General features: G+C 39.3%; 1 protein-coding gene across 4 annotated transcripts in view; it reads left to right on the forward strand.

Moving 5' to 3' along the window:
• Positions 1-18104, forward strand: part of srgap3 (SLIT-ROBO Rho GTPase activating protein 3) — a 108289-nt gene that overhangs the window by 56787 nt on the left and 33398 nt on the right. For all 4 annotated transcript variants that reach the window (XR_007140572.1, XM_027146632.2, XM_027146633.2 and 1 more), the window contains 4 exons: positions 3135-3197; positions 12763-12948; positions 13606-13734; positions 17012-17233. Coding sequence is in view for 3 of the 4 variants with exons in the window: in XM_027146632.2 (XP_027002433.1) it covers positions 3135-3197; positions 12763-12948; positions 13606-13734; positions 17012-17233 (600 nt within the window). In the remaining variant the exon portion in view is untranslated. The remainder of the gene's footprint in view (positions 1-3134; positions 3198-12762; positions 12949-13605; positions 13735-17011; positions 17234-18104) is intronic.

The following is an 18104-nucleotide window of genomic DNA, read 5'->3' on the forward strand; positions in this document are numbered from 1 at the left end:
ATTATGCGATCCACACTCCAGTCCAGTAGGTGGCGGTAAATGCACCTTAAGTTGGTTTGCCATCCGCCAATAAAAATCAGATGCTTACGAGGTACAATTCAAACTACAGGCTATCAGTTACACGGTTGTAAATGGGAATAGAGCAGCTGAAAGAATTCAACATGTATGTATCTATGGTTCGGAAGTGGAGGAAGCAAGAAAATGTACTGCGCCAAGTTAAGAAGACACAGTAGATGAGGACTTTGATGGATTTGTGGGAGAAGATTGATTAAAAAATAATGTGTGTGTATTGTTAAATAGTAGAATAAAGTTCAACTAAACTCACTGTTTTGCTTCTGTTACCTTTTTTGTAGACCGTATGTTTTAGCATGCGCCTTATAATACGATGCGCCTTATGTATGGGTGAAGTACAGAAATAGAGCCCGTAATTGAGACTGCGCCTTATAATCCGGTGCGCCTTATGGTGCGGAAAATACTGTAATAAAATGTAGAATGAGAAAAGGTTAGCAATTTAGGTACAAAACTGAATCAGCCACAGCATCTTCAGCTAGATGCTAAATGTCTGTCATTTCAAATCACTTTAAAAGTATCCAGTGACATCAGCTCCTAAAGTTTCAGCTCCTGTTGCATGTTATCCCAGGGAGCGGGGGCAGCAAATTTAAACACCCTTTTTCCCAGTTCAGTGCACATCAATAGAACAGACAGTAAGAAGAATGCAGGTGAGAATGCAGCAATCGAACTCTGGTGCGCACCAAAAGCGGACCAAACAAGCGTACCGAGACCTCCTTGAAGAGCAATATTTTCGGAAGATGAGCATGTCACAGTTTCCCAAAAGTCTCGCCGCCTCCTGAAGTGTCTTGCGATGCGTTTTCGCCGTTTGCAGTGCATTAAAATGATATTTTCAAGCCGCATCCGCGCTTCATTCTGAAAATTAAGACTTTGCATAGAATGCTGTATACAAGCAATGTAGTAAATTAAAACCACGAACATAATTGCAGCGTGCAGTCGTCTCTCCTTGGTGTACTGTATTCTGTATTTTCCTCTTTTTGTTTACTTCGGAAGTTTCGTTGAAATTTCCCGCACGTTTATTCTGACCAATCGAGAAGCAGTTTAGGAAATACGCTCAAAGACATGTGGCCAATGAGTGATGTAGATGTTATCACATGACTGCATTTTGGTTCGTTTCAACTCTTGTGGAACAGAACGATCAGCGTGGTGTGAAAAGGAACCAAAACTGCTAAAAAGCTACAATGTACCATTTTTTGCTTTTGGTCCGGACCAAATGAACCAAACTATAGGTGTGAAAGCAAAGCGCAGATTGTGAAGGTTGATATAGTGACACAGCAAGTGTCCTGAGCCCTGTTTGACTCTATGAAGACATTTTCTTTAGTCAAGCTAGACTTGATAACAAATACACTACCTTTTATTAAAAGAAATGTAAACCTCAGAATGTAAGTTATGCTTGAAGCGAAGTGAGGCGCAAAGGAATAAAAGTAAATTTTCTTAAAATACTATTACATTTTTTTATGCAATATTGTTGAATTTACTGACATTTTTATATGCATTGTAATTCAGAAGCATTTGGACAGAAATGTGGGGCCATGGAATTTGTTAAAAAAAAAAGACTTTTTTGCATTAAACTCCATATTTGCATTAAGATGCTGATATTAAACAATAGAGTAAATGGTGTTGTGGTTGTTGTTGTTGTTGCTATAGTGGATGAGTTGAACAAGTTTTACAAAACAGCGTTAGGAGTTTCATGATTAATTAATTATGCAATTACACTGAATTCAGATTTTTACAAGCCTGGCCTGCATATGTCACACAAACATCTGGACATCGGATAAATTCAATAAATATCCTACGCTCCTGCATTTGTGGTCCTTTGATAGAGTCGAAACTAATTAGACACGAACCGGACGTGACAGACCAACATTATTAAAAAGAGAATGATGGAATATCAGGTCCTTTGTTTTAATGGCTTCCTTGAGAAGTTTACTCCCACCTCCCGTGCTCTGACATGTTTGGGTGACTCATGATGTATGAGTGAGTCTTTGGCAGAGATTAATTAAAGGACCTGATTTGTTCTCCTGCTAAACGTAAGGATGATTACAGGAAAAGAAACAACTGAACGATGGAACTAGACGTGCTCCAGCTTTTGGGACATGCTGTTAGCATATGTGTAAATCATGTCCTGTCATGTATACACCCATATCTTACTCTTAATAATGACACTAATGATAACAAGAATAATGAACAGAGATTTAATTATACAGGACTAGTGTGTAACATACAATAAAATAAATTCATAAGTAAAAAAAATTAAAGTAAATTAATGAATGGAAAGAAATTGGGTGTGTTTACTACTGATAACAAGACAGTGCATTTAGATAGATAGATAGATAGATAGATAGATAGATAGATAGATAGATAGATAGATAGATAGATAGATAGATAGATAGACAGATAGGTGGATGGATGGATGGATGGATGAATGGACAGTCAGACAGACGAACAGACAGAAAGGAGGATAGATAGATAGATAGATAGATAGATAGATAGATAGATAGATAGATAGATAGATAGATAGATAGATAGATAGATAGATAGATAGATAGATAGATAGATAAATAAACTGACATACAAACAGCCAGCTACATAGACAGATTACTAGACAGACAGACAGACAGATAGATAGATAGATAGATAGATAGATAGATAGATAGATAGATAGATAGATAGATAGATAGATAGACAGAGAGAGAGAGAGAGAGGGGGGGGGGGGGGGGAGAGATGCTTTTTTGACCGTGAAGAGATTCAGAGGAAATGCCCACACATTTACCCCCTCATGGACAGGCGTGCTGTGATGGTGTATGTATGTATACACATTATTGATCTTGAACTGTTACCGTTAATCTCTTGTCCAGAAAATACAGCAGACTAGTGGATAATGGAGTGAGACTGGTTCAGCTCATTTAGCATGAGCTGTTCTTGAATGTGTCTCAGTTGATGTGTGTCTAACTTCCTGTTGATGAGGATTTTCATTACAAATATCAGTATCATATATATATATATATATATATATATATGAAACATTTCTTGGCCTGATTTTTTTTTTGTTTGTTTGTTTCCAGAGCAAAGAAATTGGCATTCAGATGCATGAGGAGTTGGTGAAAGTGACAAATGAGCTCTACACGGTGAGTAATCGGTCTCTCCCACACCTCTATCCTGCACTTTTCTTTCCACTAGAGCTCACACATAGCACATTCTTCGCCATGGCAACATGGCCTTTTGCTTTGCTGTCTGTCTGTTTGTATTCTTGTCCAGTGTTCAGTGAAGAAGGAGAGCTTGCTTCGACTGACCTGCCTGACACAAACATGGCAGTCAGTAGCATAAAGATGATGATATCTGTATATTTGATGGTAATGGGGTAATATTTGCTGAGGAAATATCATGATGTGGGCTTTTGTACTGTAATTCTCTTACATTAGTGTCGTCCCTCCGCGGTTTCACTCTTATGTCACATTCACACACACAGCGACTCACAACCATTAAGTGACATGAGCGACTATATGACTAGAAGTGGGCGTGTCCAGTAAGGTGACAAATTTGAGAACAGTGTAAGGTTATGGAAATATGGAGCGACTACCAATGAGAGTGAAGACAGTAGAGAGCACGTGATTCGTGACAAAGAGCATTCTCCTTCACCTCGTAGGATATGATGCTTATGTACACTGCAGATTCTTCTACACAAACACCATCCAGAATGTTATAATTTAACAACAAGAAAATAGATTTATTGTCAAGTGGACTGCTAGTTGCTCCACCCACTAATAAACATTATTACTATGGCAACCAGGAGTAGGAATGACTACTAGCGACTTCATAGTACAATGACTGATGACTTGCACTGATAAAATCACTGCATGCATGAGCGTAGCTTTAATGCTTCCATCCCTACCTTATCACACAACTTCCCTCTTCAATCACCTAGAAAAAAAGTCTCTCTCTCTATCTTTCTCTTTACCTCTCTCGCTCTCTCTCCCACTCTTTCTGTTTTTCTCCTTATCTCTACCTGGATGAGTTCTTTGCTATCTCAGCTTTTCTTTTCACTTCATTGGTTAGATTCTGTATCAGACAATAATCTCTGTCCACTTTCCCCAATTCCCCGAGCTAACTGAAAACTTGAAAACTTTAATCAGCTGTTTTTTTTTTTTATGTTGCCTGGAGAAAAACAGCTTGTAGATGTTTGCAGTGTATTTATTGTCTACCAAATCTTATTAGTTCTCTTATAGACTGTTTCACTGAGGTAAAAGAATAAGTCACAAAACAACTCATTTCTTGATTCCAACAAAAAGTAAACAAACTGAACAGTGAACACATGATCAAATGTCACTTTCCCCAAAAAAAGCTTTTTATTGAGGTGAGTGTTTGCACCCAGTGGACAGTGAAAGTGTATAATGGGTTGGACATTTACAGTTACTTTCTTAGTGACACATTGGGAAATATTTTTATACCATATTTCTTAATGGTTGTTACCTTAAAATTGGGAAGCACACAATTGTATAGAATGTTATTGTATGCTGTAGGTCTACAACTGACCTTCTTGGGAACTAAAAGACCCAAACCTGCTCCGGCATAACAATGCTGCTGTGCACAAAGCAAGGTCCATAAAGACATAGATTGCAAAGTTAGAGTGACCTGAACTCAACCCCAAAGAAAACTATTGGGATGAATCGGAGCATTGACTGCACCTCAGACCTCATTACCTAACACCTGAGCTCATTAATGCTCTTGTAGCTGAATGAACACAAATCCCCACTACACTCCAAAATCTAGTGAATTCTCAGAAGAGTGGAGGTTATTATACCAGCAAAGGGGAACAGGATGGAACCGGATATCCAAAATGCACAGATGGATGTAATTGTCAGGTGTCCATACACATCTGGTCATGTAGTATATCATATAATTTCATATAAAATATGTGTTCCAGATGCTGGAGTTATTTGTGTATACAGCTGCCTGCATTTATTGCAGCAAGCCAAGTGATTTATCTATTGGAAATGTATATACTTTCTGAAGAAAAGTATGTCTCTTGCCTGTGCTACCACACACACACACACACACACACACACACACACACACACACACACTCACACAAATTGTGAAGAGCCAATCAGGCTATGTTTTTAGGACGAAGGATGAAACCAAAGAATCAGATGTTAACCCACACATTAATCTGCTAAATTTAGACAGAACACAGAAGGCATTAAGTTTGTAATCAAATTTAACATCTTACATACTTTCTAAATTCAACAATTGCTGTACATCATGAAACACACACATAAACACACAGGTCTAGAGCTTGATTTTTGGTGTGTTTTATAAGGTCATAGCCTGGAAGGATGTGTGGAACAAGATACAGTAGAGTTTGTAACCAAAATTAAATCACAGTGAGTTTACTTCAAGTGGTACCCAAGATACAGGAGATTTTAATCCTAGGCTTTCCTTCAGAATGGTAAAGTTGTGATCTCCAGCTTGAGATTAACCTGCAGTTAGAAAAAAACATTGTATTGACTTCATTCAAATGCATACATCATTCCCTGTGATGAATTGAGTTGTCATGCATCCATCCTACTTCAAGTGTGTATTTTCCTGAACTGAATGCTGGTGTTTTGCAACAAACACTTTACTTTAGTTTGTTTTGCAACAAACAACAAATACCCTCTGTACTCTTCTACCATGTGGAACTCCCTTGGATAAATTTAATATTAGATTTAACATCAAAATTTTGCTGTGATTTCGCATTGTAATTGGTTTACTGTGTGTGAACTCATCACATTTCCTCTACACCATTCAATCTAGTCAGTAGAAATTTGTTTAAAATAGGTTTGCTGTAAGACGTGAAATCAGGTTTTGTTTAGAAATGTAATATTTGTATGTAAACTATACATATTTTTTTCTTAAATCAGAGTGACCATATATTCCTATGTTTTAGGGCAGTGGTCCCCAACCCCCCGGGCCGCGGACCGGTACCGTGGACCGAATGGTACCGGGCCGCCCAAGGAACATTAAATTATTTCCATTTAATTTACTGTGGTGTATTTCTCTCGGGTTTGTGCGACTTTCCATGGACGAGAGGTTAACTGGGAGCTGAGAGACGTCACCTAAAGCCGCACCAATACAGCGCATGCACAAAATATCATGATATCTGGAAAAAATGAGTACGAAACAGACGTCGTTAGAAAGTTAGAAACTCTGCCGGTGTTCTGGATTAAAGTCATGGTGGAATACCCTGAGATTGTCACCACAGCACTTAAATCCCTATTTCCATTTCCGACATCCTATCTGTGTGAAGCGGGGTTTCTGCAGTGACAGCAACCAAAACAAAACAACAGAATAAACTGAACATAAGCAACATACTTCAGGGGTCATCGTCTCCTATTACCCCAGATGGAATCGTCTCGTTGCAAAGAAACAAGCTCAGGGTTCTCATTGATTTAGCATTGTAGTGAGTTAAAAAGGCATGTTTAATTACAATTAAATTAAAATAAATATAAAAAACAGGTTGGGGACCACTGTTTTAGGGTATGTAGGTATTTAAACTAGAAACATCCTTGCTGTGAACTAATATATACAGTAAGGGCATCAGCGCAATACTGTAAATGTAAATACATCTGTTAAGCCATTTCTTTTTGCATATTCTGGTTCATGGCTCTATAATTAAAACCAACAAAATGGAAGAATCAAGTAATTGAATGTTTATTAAAATATATCACCTACGTATTATACATATCACCTGTATATTCACATACAGCCTAATTTACTGACCCGACGTCTTTGCTGATAATGGAATTATGTAGAGAGAATAAGTAACGACTCCTGAAGTGCAGAGAGACCCTGAATCTTTTCCTGCAAAAGAGACAGTACAAGAAACTCTTACAAGAAAAAACAAAGCTTCTTCATGTGCAGCAATGCATGCAGCACCTTGAGCTGGTTGAATAATTCATTTGTTTCTCCGGTTCTGTTTTGTACATTTATCTTTAACAGCCTTGCAGGTTTCCTAAATGTTAACCCTGAAATTACAGAATGGCTAATTAAGAGTTAGAAGTATTAGCATTTCTGTGATAATGATGTTGCCAAATCAGTGTCACATCCCTTGAGACGTCTCTGAAAGTGGTTTAGGTGTTTTACTCGTTTTGGACATGGACTGAATATACAATTAACTAAATTGTGGAACGTTAAAACTTTGGGCTGTGGTAGACTCAGTCACCAGTGTTTGGAACTGTAACAGGTAACAGAAATGGTCTGATTTTTTTTATCAACTAAGGCAACATACTTAAAAGATCCATTCTCAGGTGCTGGTGCTGTTAATGTCCAGCAGTGGACTTGTATTCTATTCATGCTGGTTCCTGACTACCATCCAGTGTTTATGGAACAGGCTTCAACCCTGTCCAGGATACAGCACGTACTAAAAATGAAGACATCCAGGGTCCTCTGTACCAAACTGAGCTCAGGTTACATTCTGGATGAAGTTTCTGCATGAGTTCCCATTGGGGTTTCTTCAGGTCCTCTGATTCCCCACCTCAGAACTACCCCTTAAAAAAAATGACAGAAGTTGGATTGACAACGCTAAATTGCCTTTAGGTGTACACAGATGTGTGTGGTGCATATTCTGTGATGTATTGGCATCCCAGTCGGGGCACAGGCTCTAGATCCATTGCCACATAGAGCAGGATAAAGTGGTTTTTGAGGCTGGATGGATGGATGGATGGATGGATGGATGGATGGATGAATAAAACAATGAAAACACATTTCATGCAAATAGTTTCTGTCAAATATTATTGTTTAAAATATCTAGCATTTACTTTATGCACACCTACAAATACATTATGTAGCAACACATCAACTTCAGAAATATTGGCACCCTAAAAGAGAATGTGTGAACATTTTTGTATAAAATAAGCATTATTTCAAACACAAACTCAAATTTCCTACTCCAAGACTAGAAGAAACAAGCATTGGTCTAACAAAATATTCCTCCTAATAAAACTTCTGGTAATAGTTTGGACTATTTATTGGCACCCAGTACAACGTTGTCATTGGTGTGGATAGGTACACTGAGTATGAGCGAAGACACACACATGTTCAAATCTATAGAAATTCAGGCCTAGTTTTACTGGCATGTTTAAGGGAGGTGGGAGGAATCAAGAGAACTCAGAGGAAACTTGTGAGGTCAAAAGGTAAACACATGAAACTACACAGTAGTAAAGCAAGCTGAGGTTTGCTGGGAACTGGGAGCCTTGGAGCTTGTTAGATGGCAATAGTTCTTACCACCACTAATACAAAATTATATTCAAACATTCTTCAGAGATCTGCCTAGTGTCTCATACCACTGTATTCAGAAGCAAACAAATTCAATTCTCTCATCAAACCAACCTTTATATTACAGCTAGCATTAAATATGAAATATTTTAGCAGCTTTGATCCAGTTGTCATGCCACATTTTACTGTTGAAGTTGGTTGTCTGTTGTAAAAGTCAACACTCTGTGCTCATAAAGAAGCACCTCAGCATGCCAGAAAATGAGATTCTGCTGCTTGGGACCGACAGACCTTTAGATCCAGCTCAGGCCACGTCGTCAAGCGTGCATCAGCTGTTAATCAGCAGTCCACGACACGCACCAATCCGGTCACATCAGCCATATTACCCGACCATTTAAATTCCCATTCATTGAGAAGCTTTCTAGCGCATCGCGCTGCTGCGACTTAAACTCCCTCCTCCAACCCGACTCCACCTGCCGGGAACCCGTGTTTGTTGTACCAGTTAACGTCTTAAATCTCCACATTTTTTCTCTCTCACTCCCTCTATCTAATTATTTAATTATTTATTTCTCCATTCTTTTATTATTTGCAAAAAAAAAACTATGCATGATCAATGGTTCTGTTATAGGGGGGGTCTATTCTATTTTCTAGTGCTGCTCTCCCCGCTCGGTCCATGGATTCCTGCCCTGAACAGAACCATACCGCCAACAGTAACTGTATGCAATCATCTAATAAATTCTCATTTGACATAGCGGTCCTGACAGAAACACACTTTTTTTCTCCTTGGTAGTGTAACGAGTCAACATCCTTGGCTGTAGTGAATTGGCCTATTTTTCACACTCTTCCATGCTGGAGTACTATATATATAAGATATCTGTTAATCCTTTCAACTAGGGGGCACAGTGTTATTTTTTTCTTTTTTTATTAGGTTTATTTATGATTTTGGACTTCCTGCTGATGAATGAGATGAAGAGTGTTTGGGTTTTGTTAGTGCTGTAAAAGTCATTTTTGCAGAGGACAGCAGATGTATGTTCCAGGAAGCTGTGCACCATAAAAGAGCCAGGTGCTGGCATTCATAAAACTGTGCAGTACCAACCATTAAATCACAGGATAAAGAGCAATATAGATGCACCAGATCTACATTTGGATGCTGAACGCTCTTGCAAGGATCATCCATAAGTTTTAATTAGGAATGCCACATTAAAAATAGATTTTCTTGCTTTCTCATTTTTCCCTAATGAGAAAGGTCTTATGAAGGATGTTCACATGCACTTTAACACACTGCTCACGTTGTCTGGTTTTACTTGACTGTGGTGCATGTTGTCCAGAGGCTACATCTCTGCTCATCCTCTTCCTAATGAGCTGCAGGAAACAGCTTTTTCCAGCAGAAGTTGGTGGCCAGCTGCAGTGGACTCGCTTAATGACTGTGATTTGGCAGGCTTCTTTAAAACACACACACACACACACGCCACACACACAGCTGCATTAGTGTTAGTATGTGATATCAGTTTTTGTCGGCTGAGACTTTTATGTTTGCCAACAAAATTTCTTTAGTAGTTTCTGTTTGTTCAGACCAAAGTCTCATAGGTGGTAATTCATTTAGTTCTTAGTATCAGTGTCAGGAGGTGTTGCAACTCTGCACCACACAATATTTTTATTTCAACACTAACAAGCCTTCACCTCATTTCGGTAATAAACATAAAAATAGTTGCCCAGACACAATAGAAGTGCAGAGTATGAACATGCTCAAATATTCCTGACTTACATCAAGCTGTGTTGCCTGTAACATGACAGAATTCTACACAATTAATGATTAATGATGGATTCCTTCAGTTATATATAGATATAGATACACAGTTTTCTGCTTGGACTAAGATTTGTAAATGGACTCATAGATTAAATTTCATTTTTAAGCAAGAACTATTTATTAGACAGGGTGAACGAGGCATGATGATGATGATGATGTGTCCAGGCTCTTTTTTTTATATTTGCCTGTCTGGCTCAGAGGGATAAGACTCACCAACATTCTTTTTTAGTATTCTGCCAAAGAAGGAACAAAACTCCACACTGTGTTGATTTTTACTTACAAATAGAAAATGATATTTTAATGAAAACAAAATTGCACCAAGATGGTGCACCACAGCTCAGTTCCATAGATCCACCCATCCATCCACCCCCCCATTCAACCATCCATCCATCCATCCATCCATACATCTATTTATTTCTCCTCTGCACTGTTTATCCTATACCTGGGGTATATCCCAGGGACTCGCAGAACAAGGCAAGAGACACCCTGGACAGTGTGCCAACCCATTACAGGGCACATTCACACATCTCACACATACTAACACACTTGTTCATGTGCAGGCCAATGATTGTATGTCCAGAAACCTAATTAAGCAAGCTCAAAATGGTAGCTACAGGTAATGCACCGCAATTATTTATAGCATTTTGGCAGATGCTCTTATCCAGTTACATATAACTCATTTATACAGCTAAGCAATAGTAGTAGTAGTCCAGCACTCAGCACCACTGAGTTACCACTTCCCACTAGTTATGTGCATTCATTAGCTGCAGTCTTTCTGCTCTTTTAAGAAAGCGTTTTAGAGATTCCATTCAGGCTACAAAGCACATGTTTGGACTGGAGAGGAAGGTGGAGTACCTGGAGGAAACCCCTGAAGCACAGGAGGAGCATATACTCTCCACACACACTCGAACACTCATTCAGTATACATCCACATCTACAGCACCACCCATATTAAACATTATGTTTATATTTCCATGCTGTTTTTGCACACTGTTTTTAATGTTTTTGCACATACTATCTTTCACACTCACTCTTCAATACCAACTGCTGCTATTACACAAGTGTATATACAGTATGTTTACAAGAACCCTCTTTATTCAGAATCCTATATTTTTGCAAATTGTACTGTATAATATAAATAATGCACACCGGTTGGCGCTCTGTTGTGTATTTGTTTTGTAGTGCTTTGTATTGTCTGTTTGCACTGTCTTTTTTCTCGTACCGTTTTCACTAGGCTACACACGGTACACTTTATATCGCTAGGACTAACTTACTTACTAAGTCCTTAGCTCTGTGTTGTTTTATGTAGCACCATGGTCCTGGAGAAACTTTGATTTATTTCACTATGTACTGTGTCAGCTATATATCACTGAAATGACGGTAAAAGCTTCTTGACTTGACAAAAACTAATCACTAAGCCACTGTGACCCCCAGCTCAGATCTAATACACATTTACTATTCAGATGTTTTTTATAAATATGCAGGACACGCCGACAAAACTGAGCAAAATCAAGTGCAGTACAATGCTGGCATATAAATCTATAATTGATTCCTTAGTCAAGGATGTAAACAGGACACCTTTGTAGAAAAGGATAATGGCTGCACTTAATAAATGAATGTCAATAACCGGCATGTCAGATTTTATTACATTATTCTAGCTACCATTTAGAGCCTAGTTAATTATGGTACTGGAAGTACAGTCAAGGGACTGGGCAGCACCTTAGAGATTTCACTTGCTTAGTGAGCTTACTCGTAGAATTATCACTCATCTACTCATGCTAACGCCAATTCTTACTGAGTTGGACATCAGCTGGTGTTTGTCCAACTATAATCTAGAAGTACATTAGTAATGTTAGTCTGATCCTGTGATAAGTACAAGAAAGGAGGAGTACTTCACTTTGCTTGATGAAGTTGCTCAGAAGATATACTTTATTTCAAGGCAGCATCTAACTCTAGAGCTTCAGACAAGGGGCTGAGTGATTTTCAGCCATTGAGGCCACATTAAGAATCTCTGATTAAACTGTAGAACAGAACAGCAGTGATATAATATGTGTTAATATGTGTTAATATGTGGTAATATGTGGGATGTGGTAGCCTAGTGGTTAAGGTGCCGGACTACCAATCGGAAGGTTGTGAGTTCGATTCCCATGTCCACCAGGTTGCCACTGCTGGGCCCCTGAGCAATGCCCTTAACCCTCAATTGCTCAGTTGTATTAAAATTAGATAAAAATGTAAGTTGCTCCGGACAAGGGTGTCTGCTAAATTCTGTAAATATAATACAATATATAATTACAAACAAGTCTTGCATTATTATTACAGCTGGGAAACCCAAATTCTAGCTATTGGATGTGTACAGAGAGATCGGGCGTTTGCTTGCTTGCTTTATTCAGTATCATCCACATTCAAAATTGTTTTCTTTGTCCTGGAGGTAACAGCTGTGCCTGTGCCACCAAACTCTTCTCTTCACTCACACATGATTCTGAGACTAAGAATATTGGGACATTTTTGGTTGTCTTTCCAGGCATAGGGTATAAATGTTTTACTGTTTTCCACACACCCATTGTCATATGAGGTTCAAATTGGACGGTATCTGACTTTTTGTTTCCCTGCTGCATCCTCACTGCCCCCTGTAGGTGATGAAGACATACCACATGTACCATACGGAGAGCATCAGTGCTGAGAGCAAGCTAAAGGACGCCGAAAAGCAGGAGGAGAAACAGTACAGCAAATCCGGCGACCTGAACGTCAATCTCCTGCGGCACGAGGATCGCGCCCAGCGCCGCAGCTCTGTCAGGAAGATTGAGAAGATGAAGGAGAAGGTGAGAACAGGGCATTTGAGCCACCATCAGTGTCTCCTCAAGACAGTCTAATTGGCTTGAGATAAGATGGGTCTGTTCAGCCTTCATGGCTGCTTAAGTAGGTGACATATCAAAGGAGCTATTTAACAAAAGCTAATGAAGGAGCTTTTGTTAAACTTTTGTTAAAGGAGCCTCATCCACCACAGTGTTTACTGTTTACTGCTGGGAATCCATCAGACTCCTGAAAGATGAATAAGATGTAGAGAAGCTAGTTTAGATAGGACGTGTGGAATCTCACGCATGCTAACATGCAGCACATCAGCTCAGTGATCTAATCGTTCACCACAGCAGCTCAGAGATCTAATTCGTTTACAATCACTAGGATTCTGAGTGCTCAGTTTCTGATTCTGCTAAAATCAAGTTTTTTTTTTTGTTAGGTTGTATTTTACGTGTGCTTTTTAATGCCCCTAATATCTAAGCCTCAAATGAACAGAAATGGGAACATTGCACAGTGATGCAGAGCAAAATACGGACTCATCATGCAGATTGCCGAAGGAAGGAAGGAAAAAAGAAAGAAAGAAAGAAAGAAAGATATAATATAATGAAACTCATATACTTGCATAGTACTTTCCTTAAAGTAACACATTTTTCTCCTCTGTTTTGTTCTTCCTTCTCCAGAGACAAGCCAAGTATTCAGAAAACAAGCTGAAATGCACAAAAGCTCGCAACGACTATTTATTGAATTTGGCAGCCACCAACGCCGTAGTGGCAAAATACTACATTCACGACGTCTCTGACATGATTGATGTGAGTATGGCACATAAGACATGTGTTTGTGTACGCTGGCTTGGATGTGTACTGTAAGTGTTTGTTTGACACAGTTAACACTGCAGGGGACTCCATCTGTTTCCCGTTGCATTGTGGGTACCGGGTCTCGCTAAAGCCGTTCTATGTTATTTTCTCCAAATGTTTCTCACAGACATTATTTTCTCTGCTTTGCATAATTATCCCCGTTCTGGTGTTGTAATTCTGGCACCCACTGCTGCTGCATCGTGTTAGAATTCCAGTATGATTTATTCTTACTTAGCAGATGTTTACTTAACTTAAAAGCAGTTGAGTTGATTTTAGGCTTATAATCTGTCCACAGGAGTTAGTTATACTCGGTAATGCCTTGATCATCTGGTCAGAATTAAATAGGGGTTTGTGTTTGCATTACTGACCGCTTACTGTGTGTGTGTGTGTGTGTGTGTGTGTGTGTGTGTGTGTGTGTGTGTGTGTGTGTGTGTGTGTGTGTGTGTGTGTGTGTGTGTATGTGTGAGAGAGAGAGGGAGAGAGAGAGAGTTTATAAGTCATTCTCCTGTTCATGAGTGGTGGTGGATCCTGAAAACACACACACACACACACACACACACACACACACACACACACACACACACACACACACACAAATGCCTATGTACATAACAATTTCTAGTTGCTGACAGTCAAACCTTCTATCTAACAGCAGGTAAGAAAACCATGACAAACCTACAGAGAAATCCCACACATGCAGTAATCAGGGCTTCAGATTAGACCAGAGACGCTGGAGCTGTGAGACAGTAGAGAAACACTTCCTAGTGCACCACTGCGCTGCCTAAGGGCTATTTATTTTACAGAGGATTATTAATATGTACACTTTTTCATCTCTCCTCATTAATGCATAACAGGAAAGAAATAAGGAATTTGTTTGCATTAATATTTTAACATTAAATCTTTAAAAGGAACAATTTCCGTGGCATATTTAAATTTTTTTTTTAGGTTTTCTTTTTATACAAAGTCCAAATATATAGATTTTGTGAGAAATCAGAATCGCCTACAGAAACTTGTACGGTTCGTATGCCATGTCATTGGTCCTTAGGCCATGTAAAGTCATCACAACCTTACAACCAAACTAGCAATTAAGTCTGTAAATCCTGAAGCTTGTGTGAAGCATGTGGCAGGGTTTTAATGTTGCACTCTGCACAGCTCATAGTGGAAGTTATTTCATGACTGCTACTTGGCCGCCCCTGCCTTCAATCACAGCAGTCTTTATAATAGAGTGACTCTATCGTGTATAAACAAAGAGTAAGGCAGTCCACACACACATGCACGCACGCACAGACATGTGCGCACACACACATGCACGCACGCACAGACATGTGCGCACACACACACATGCGCGCACGCACAGACATGTGTGCACACACACACATGTGCGCACGCACAGACATGTGTGCACACACACACATGCGCGCACGCACAGACATGTGCGCACACACACATGCGAGCACGCACAGACATGTGCGCACACACACATATGCGCGCACGCACAGACATGTGCGCACACACACACATGCGTGCACGCACAGACATGTGTGCACACACACATGCGCGCACGCACAGACATGTGCGCACACACACACATGCGAGCACACACAGACATGTGCGCACACACACACATGCACAGCTGTTTACTGGGTCTGTAAATTTCATATTCAAGGCAAATCAGGGGAATTGAGACAGTTTCGTAATTGCCCCGGCTGGGTGAATTGGGGCATACGGCTCGTGCGGTACTTTGTTCATCCCGTTCTTTTAAACACTTTAAAAGATGACTGTGAGAACTGTGTTAAATATGACTGTGAGAACTGTGATTTGGCTTCTGGGTCTGTTGTCTTTACTCCATCATAATAGACATTCAACATTGGTGGCATGTCTGTCCATCATACATAATCTAACAGCAGGCAATGAGAAGAGGAGCAAATGTGGCTCCTTTTTCCCACTGAGCTGTAGGGAAGGAAAGAAAGAAAGAAAGAAAGAAAGAAAGAAAGAAAGAAAGAAAGAAAGAAAGAAAGAAAGAAGGGGAGGGGAGGTAGGAAGAAAGGAGGGAAAGGAAAGAAAGAAAGAAAGAAAGAAAGAAAGAAAGAAAGAAAGAAAGAAAGAAAGAAAGAAAGAAAGAAAGGATGGAAGATAGGAAGGAAGGAAGGAAGGAAGGAAGGAAGGAAAGAGGGAGGGAAGGAAGGAAGGAAGATAGGAAGAAAGGAAGGAAGGAAGGAAGGAAGGAAGGAAGGAATGAAAGAAAGGTAGAGGTATATCATAGCATGGAGATACATTTAGTTGAGATACAGTTCCATATGTTTAACATGACCCTTGACATCAGTTTACTTTATTTCCATTCATGACAGTTCTGTTGTAAATATTAATGCCACTATTTATTATATTCAGTTTGTAATTTGATGCTAATGATTATCTAATTCTCAGATTTATCAGCTGATTATCAATAATGAATGAATGCACATAACTAGTGGGAAGTGGTAACTCAGTGGTTAAAGTGCTAGACTATATATATCAGCTAGACAGTGCTCTAAAATAACCCGTGTCTGCGGTCATGTATAGTTGTGTAGCATAAAAATGTAAAAGCCTTCACATTAGTGGATCAGATTGGGCAATGTGTCATTATCGATCCAATACCAGTCCAAAATATGAGGTCACTTTCATTCCTGATCCTCAGTGACACTGAGAGATGCACTGTATTCTGGTTTAAACACATAAACACAACTAACGCTCTAAAGTGTCTTAATCAGGTTATTCAAATGAGCCCATGTGCCAGTGTAGTCAAACACCTAATTGAGTCTAATAGATGGATTTACGGCTCAGGAGAGCTAGCTGACTCCTCTTCATTAAACGCTCATGTAATAATTCACAGACATGTTTGTTTCCCTGCAGCATATTTCAAACCTTCTTCTAAATTAAGTTAGTTTATGCTATTTTTTAAGACTGAAACTAATTAAACTGGCTATCCCACTGTGCTTGTACTTTTAAATGTGTGTTAAAGGTTTTTTTTTTGGTCTTCAAGCCAAAATTGCTGTCTGTAGACTCTACTGTTAATCAGAGTTAAGTGTCTGTACGTAAGAGTAAATAAAAAAATGATGATGATGCCACTAATGAACCGAACTGAAATGTACAGTATATACAGTACTTGTAACTCATTAGCATAGCAAACAGAAACGAGCTGGTGTACACACTAATGCTTTGCTAGGTCTTTAAAACATCCTTCTTTATTTTCCAGTGCTGTGACCTCGGATATCATGCTAGCCTGGCACGCATGTTTAGGACCTATCTCTCTGCTGAGTACAACCTGGAGACTTCACGCCATGAAGGTCTGGACCTGATCGAGAGCGCCGTAGACAACCTGGACTCTCGCAGTGACAAGCACAAGATCATGGACATGTACAACCAGGTGTTCTGTCCTCCCATGCGCTTTGAGTATCTGCCTCACATGGGAGATGAGGTGAGAGAGTTCGACATAATCGCAGCATCTAACCCGAAGGCTTCATGAAACCCTTCATATTCTGACTGTGTGCAGTTCTGAAACCTGACGGCTTTTCTGAATAAAATTTGGTACAACATCTCTCAAAAAGTGAACAGGCAGAAAGTGTATTTATAGAATTAATGACAATTCTATGGACAAACCCAGAGATATATTTACTAACAAACGTGACCATGATTCTTCTATATACATGCATGTACTATAAACCTCCAGAAACATCTATTATTTATAGCCTGCACCCAATTATGCAGCTATGCTTTTCAAACTGGCTTCTAAAGTCAATTTGACCATTGTAGAAATCCTACTTTACAAATCTATTGATAACAGTTTTTTTCCGGAAAATTTATATTTAGGCTTTCCTGCCTAAGTTTACACCAGCAAGAGACAAAGCCGCTTCAATTTCAGTGACAACAGCACAGCAATTGATTTGAATCTGTTAATACAGCTCGTACAAAGCCTAGCATGCACCGTGCATCAAACTTATACATATTTTAAACAAAAGTGAAGTGTTTTAAAAATACAGTAAGTTTTATGCTATATATATTGGCAACTTTTATTTAACGTTATTTAATCAGATTGAGGATGTGGTAGCCTAGTGGTTAAGGTGTTGGACTACTGATCAGAAGGTCATGAGTTTAAATCCCAGGTTCACAATGCTGCTACTGCTGGGCCCCTGAGCCAGGTCCTTAACCCTTTATTGCTCAGATTAAAATAGAGAGTACATGGAAATCATACTGTAGATATTACAAGGTATAAAAGGTGTACAGTATCTATAAACCTGCCACTCCAGCACCAACTAGTAAGAGTTCACTGTGCATGCAGTAGTAAAACC

Source organism: Tachysurus fulvidraco, chromosome 5 (genome assembly GCF_022655615.1).
Source record: "Tachysurus fulvidraco isolate hzauxx_2018 chromosome 5, HZAU_PFXX_2.0, whole genome shotgun sequence".
NCBI lineage: Eukaryota > Metazoa > Chordata > Actinopteri > Siluriformes > Bagridae > Tachysurus > Tachysurus fulvidraco.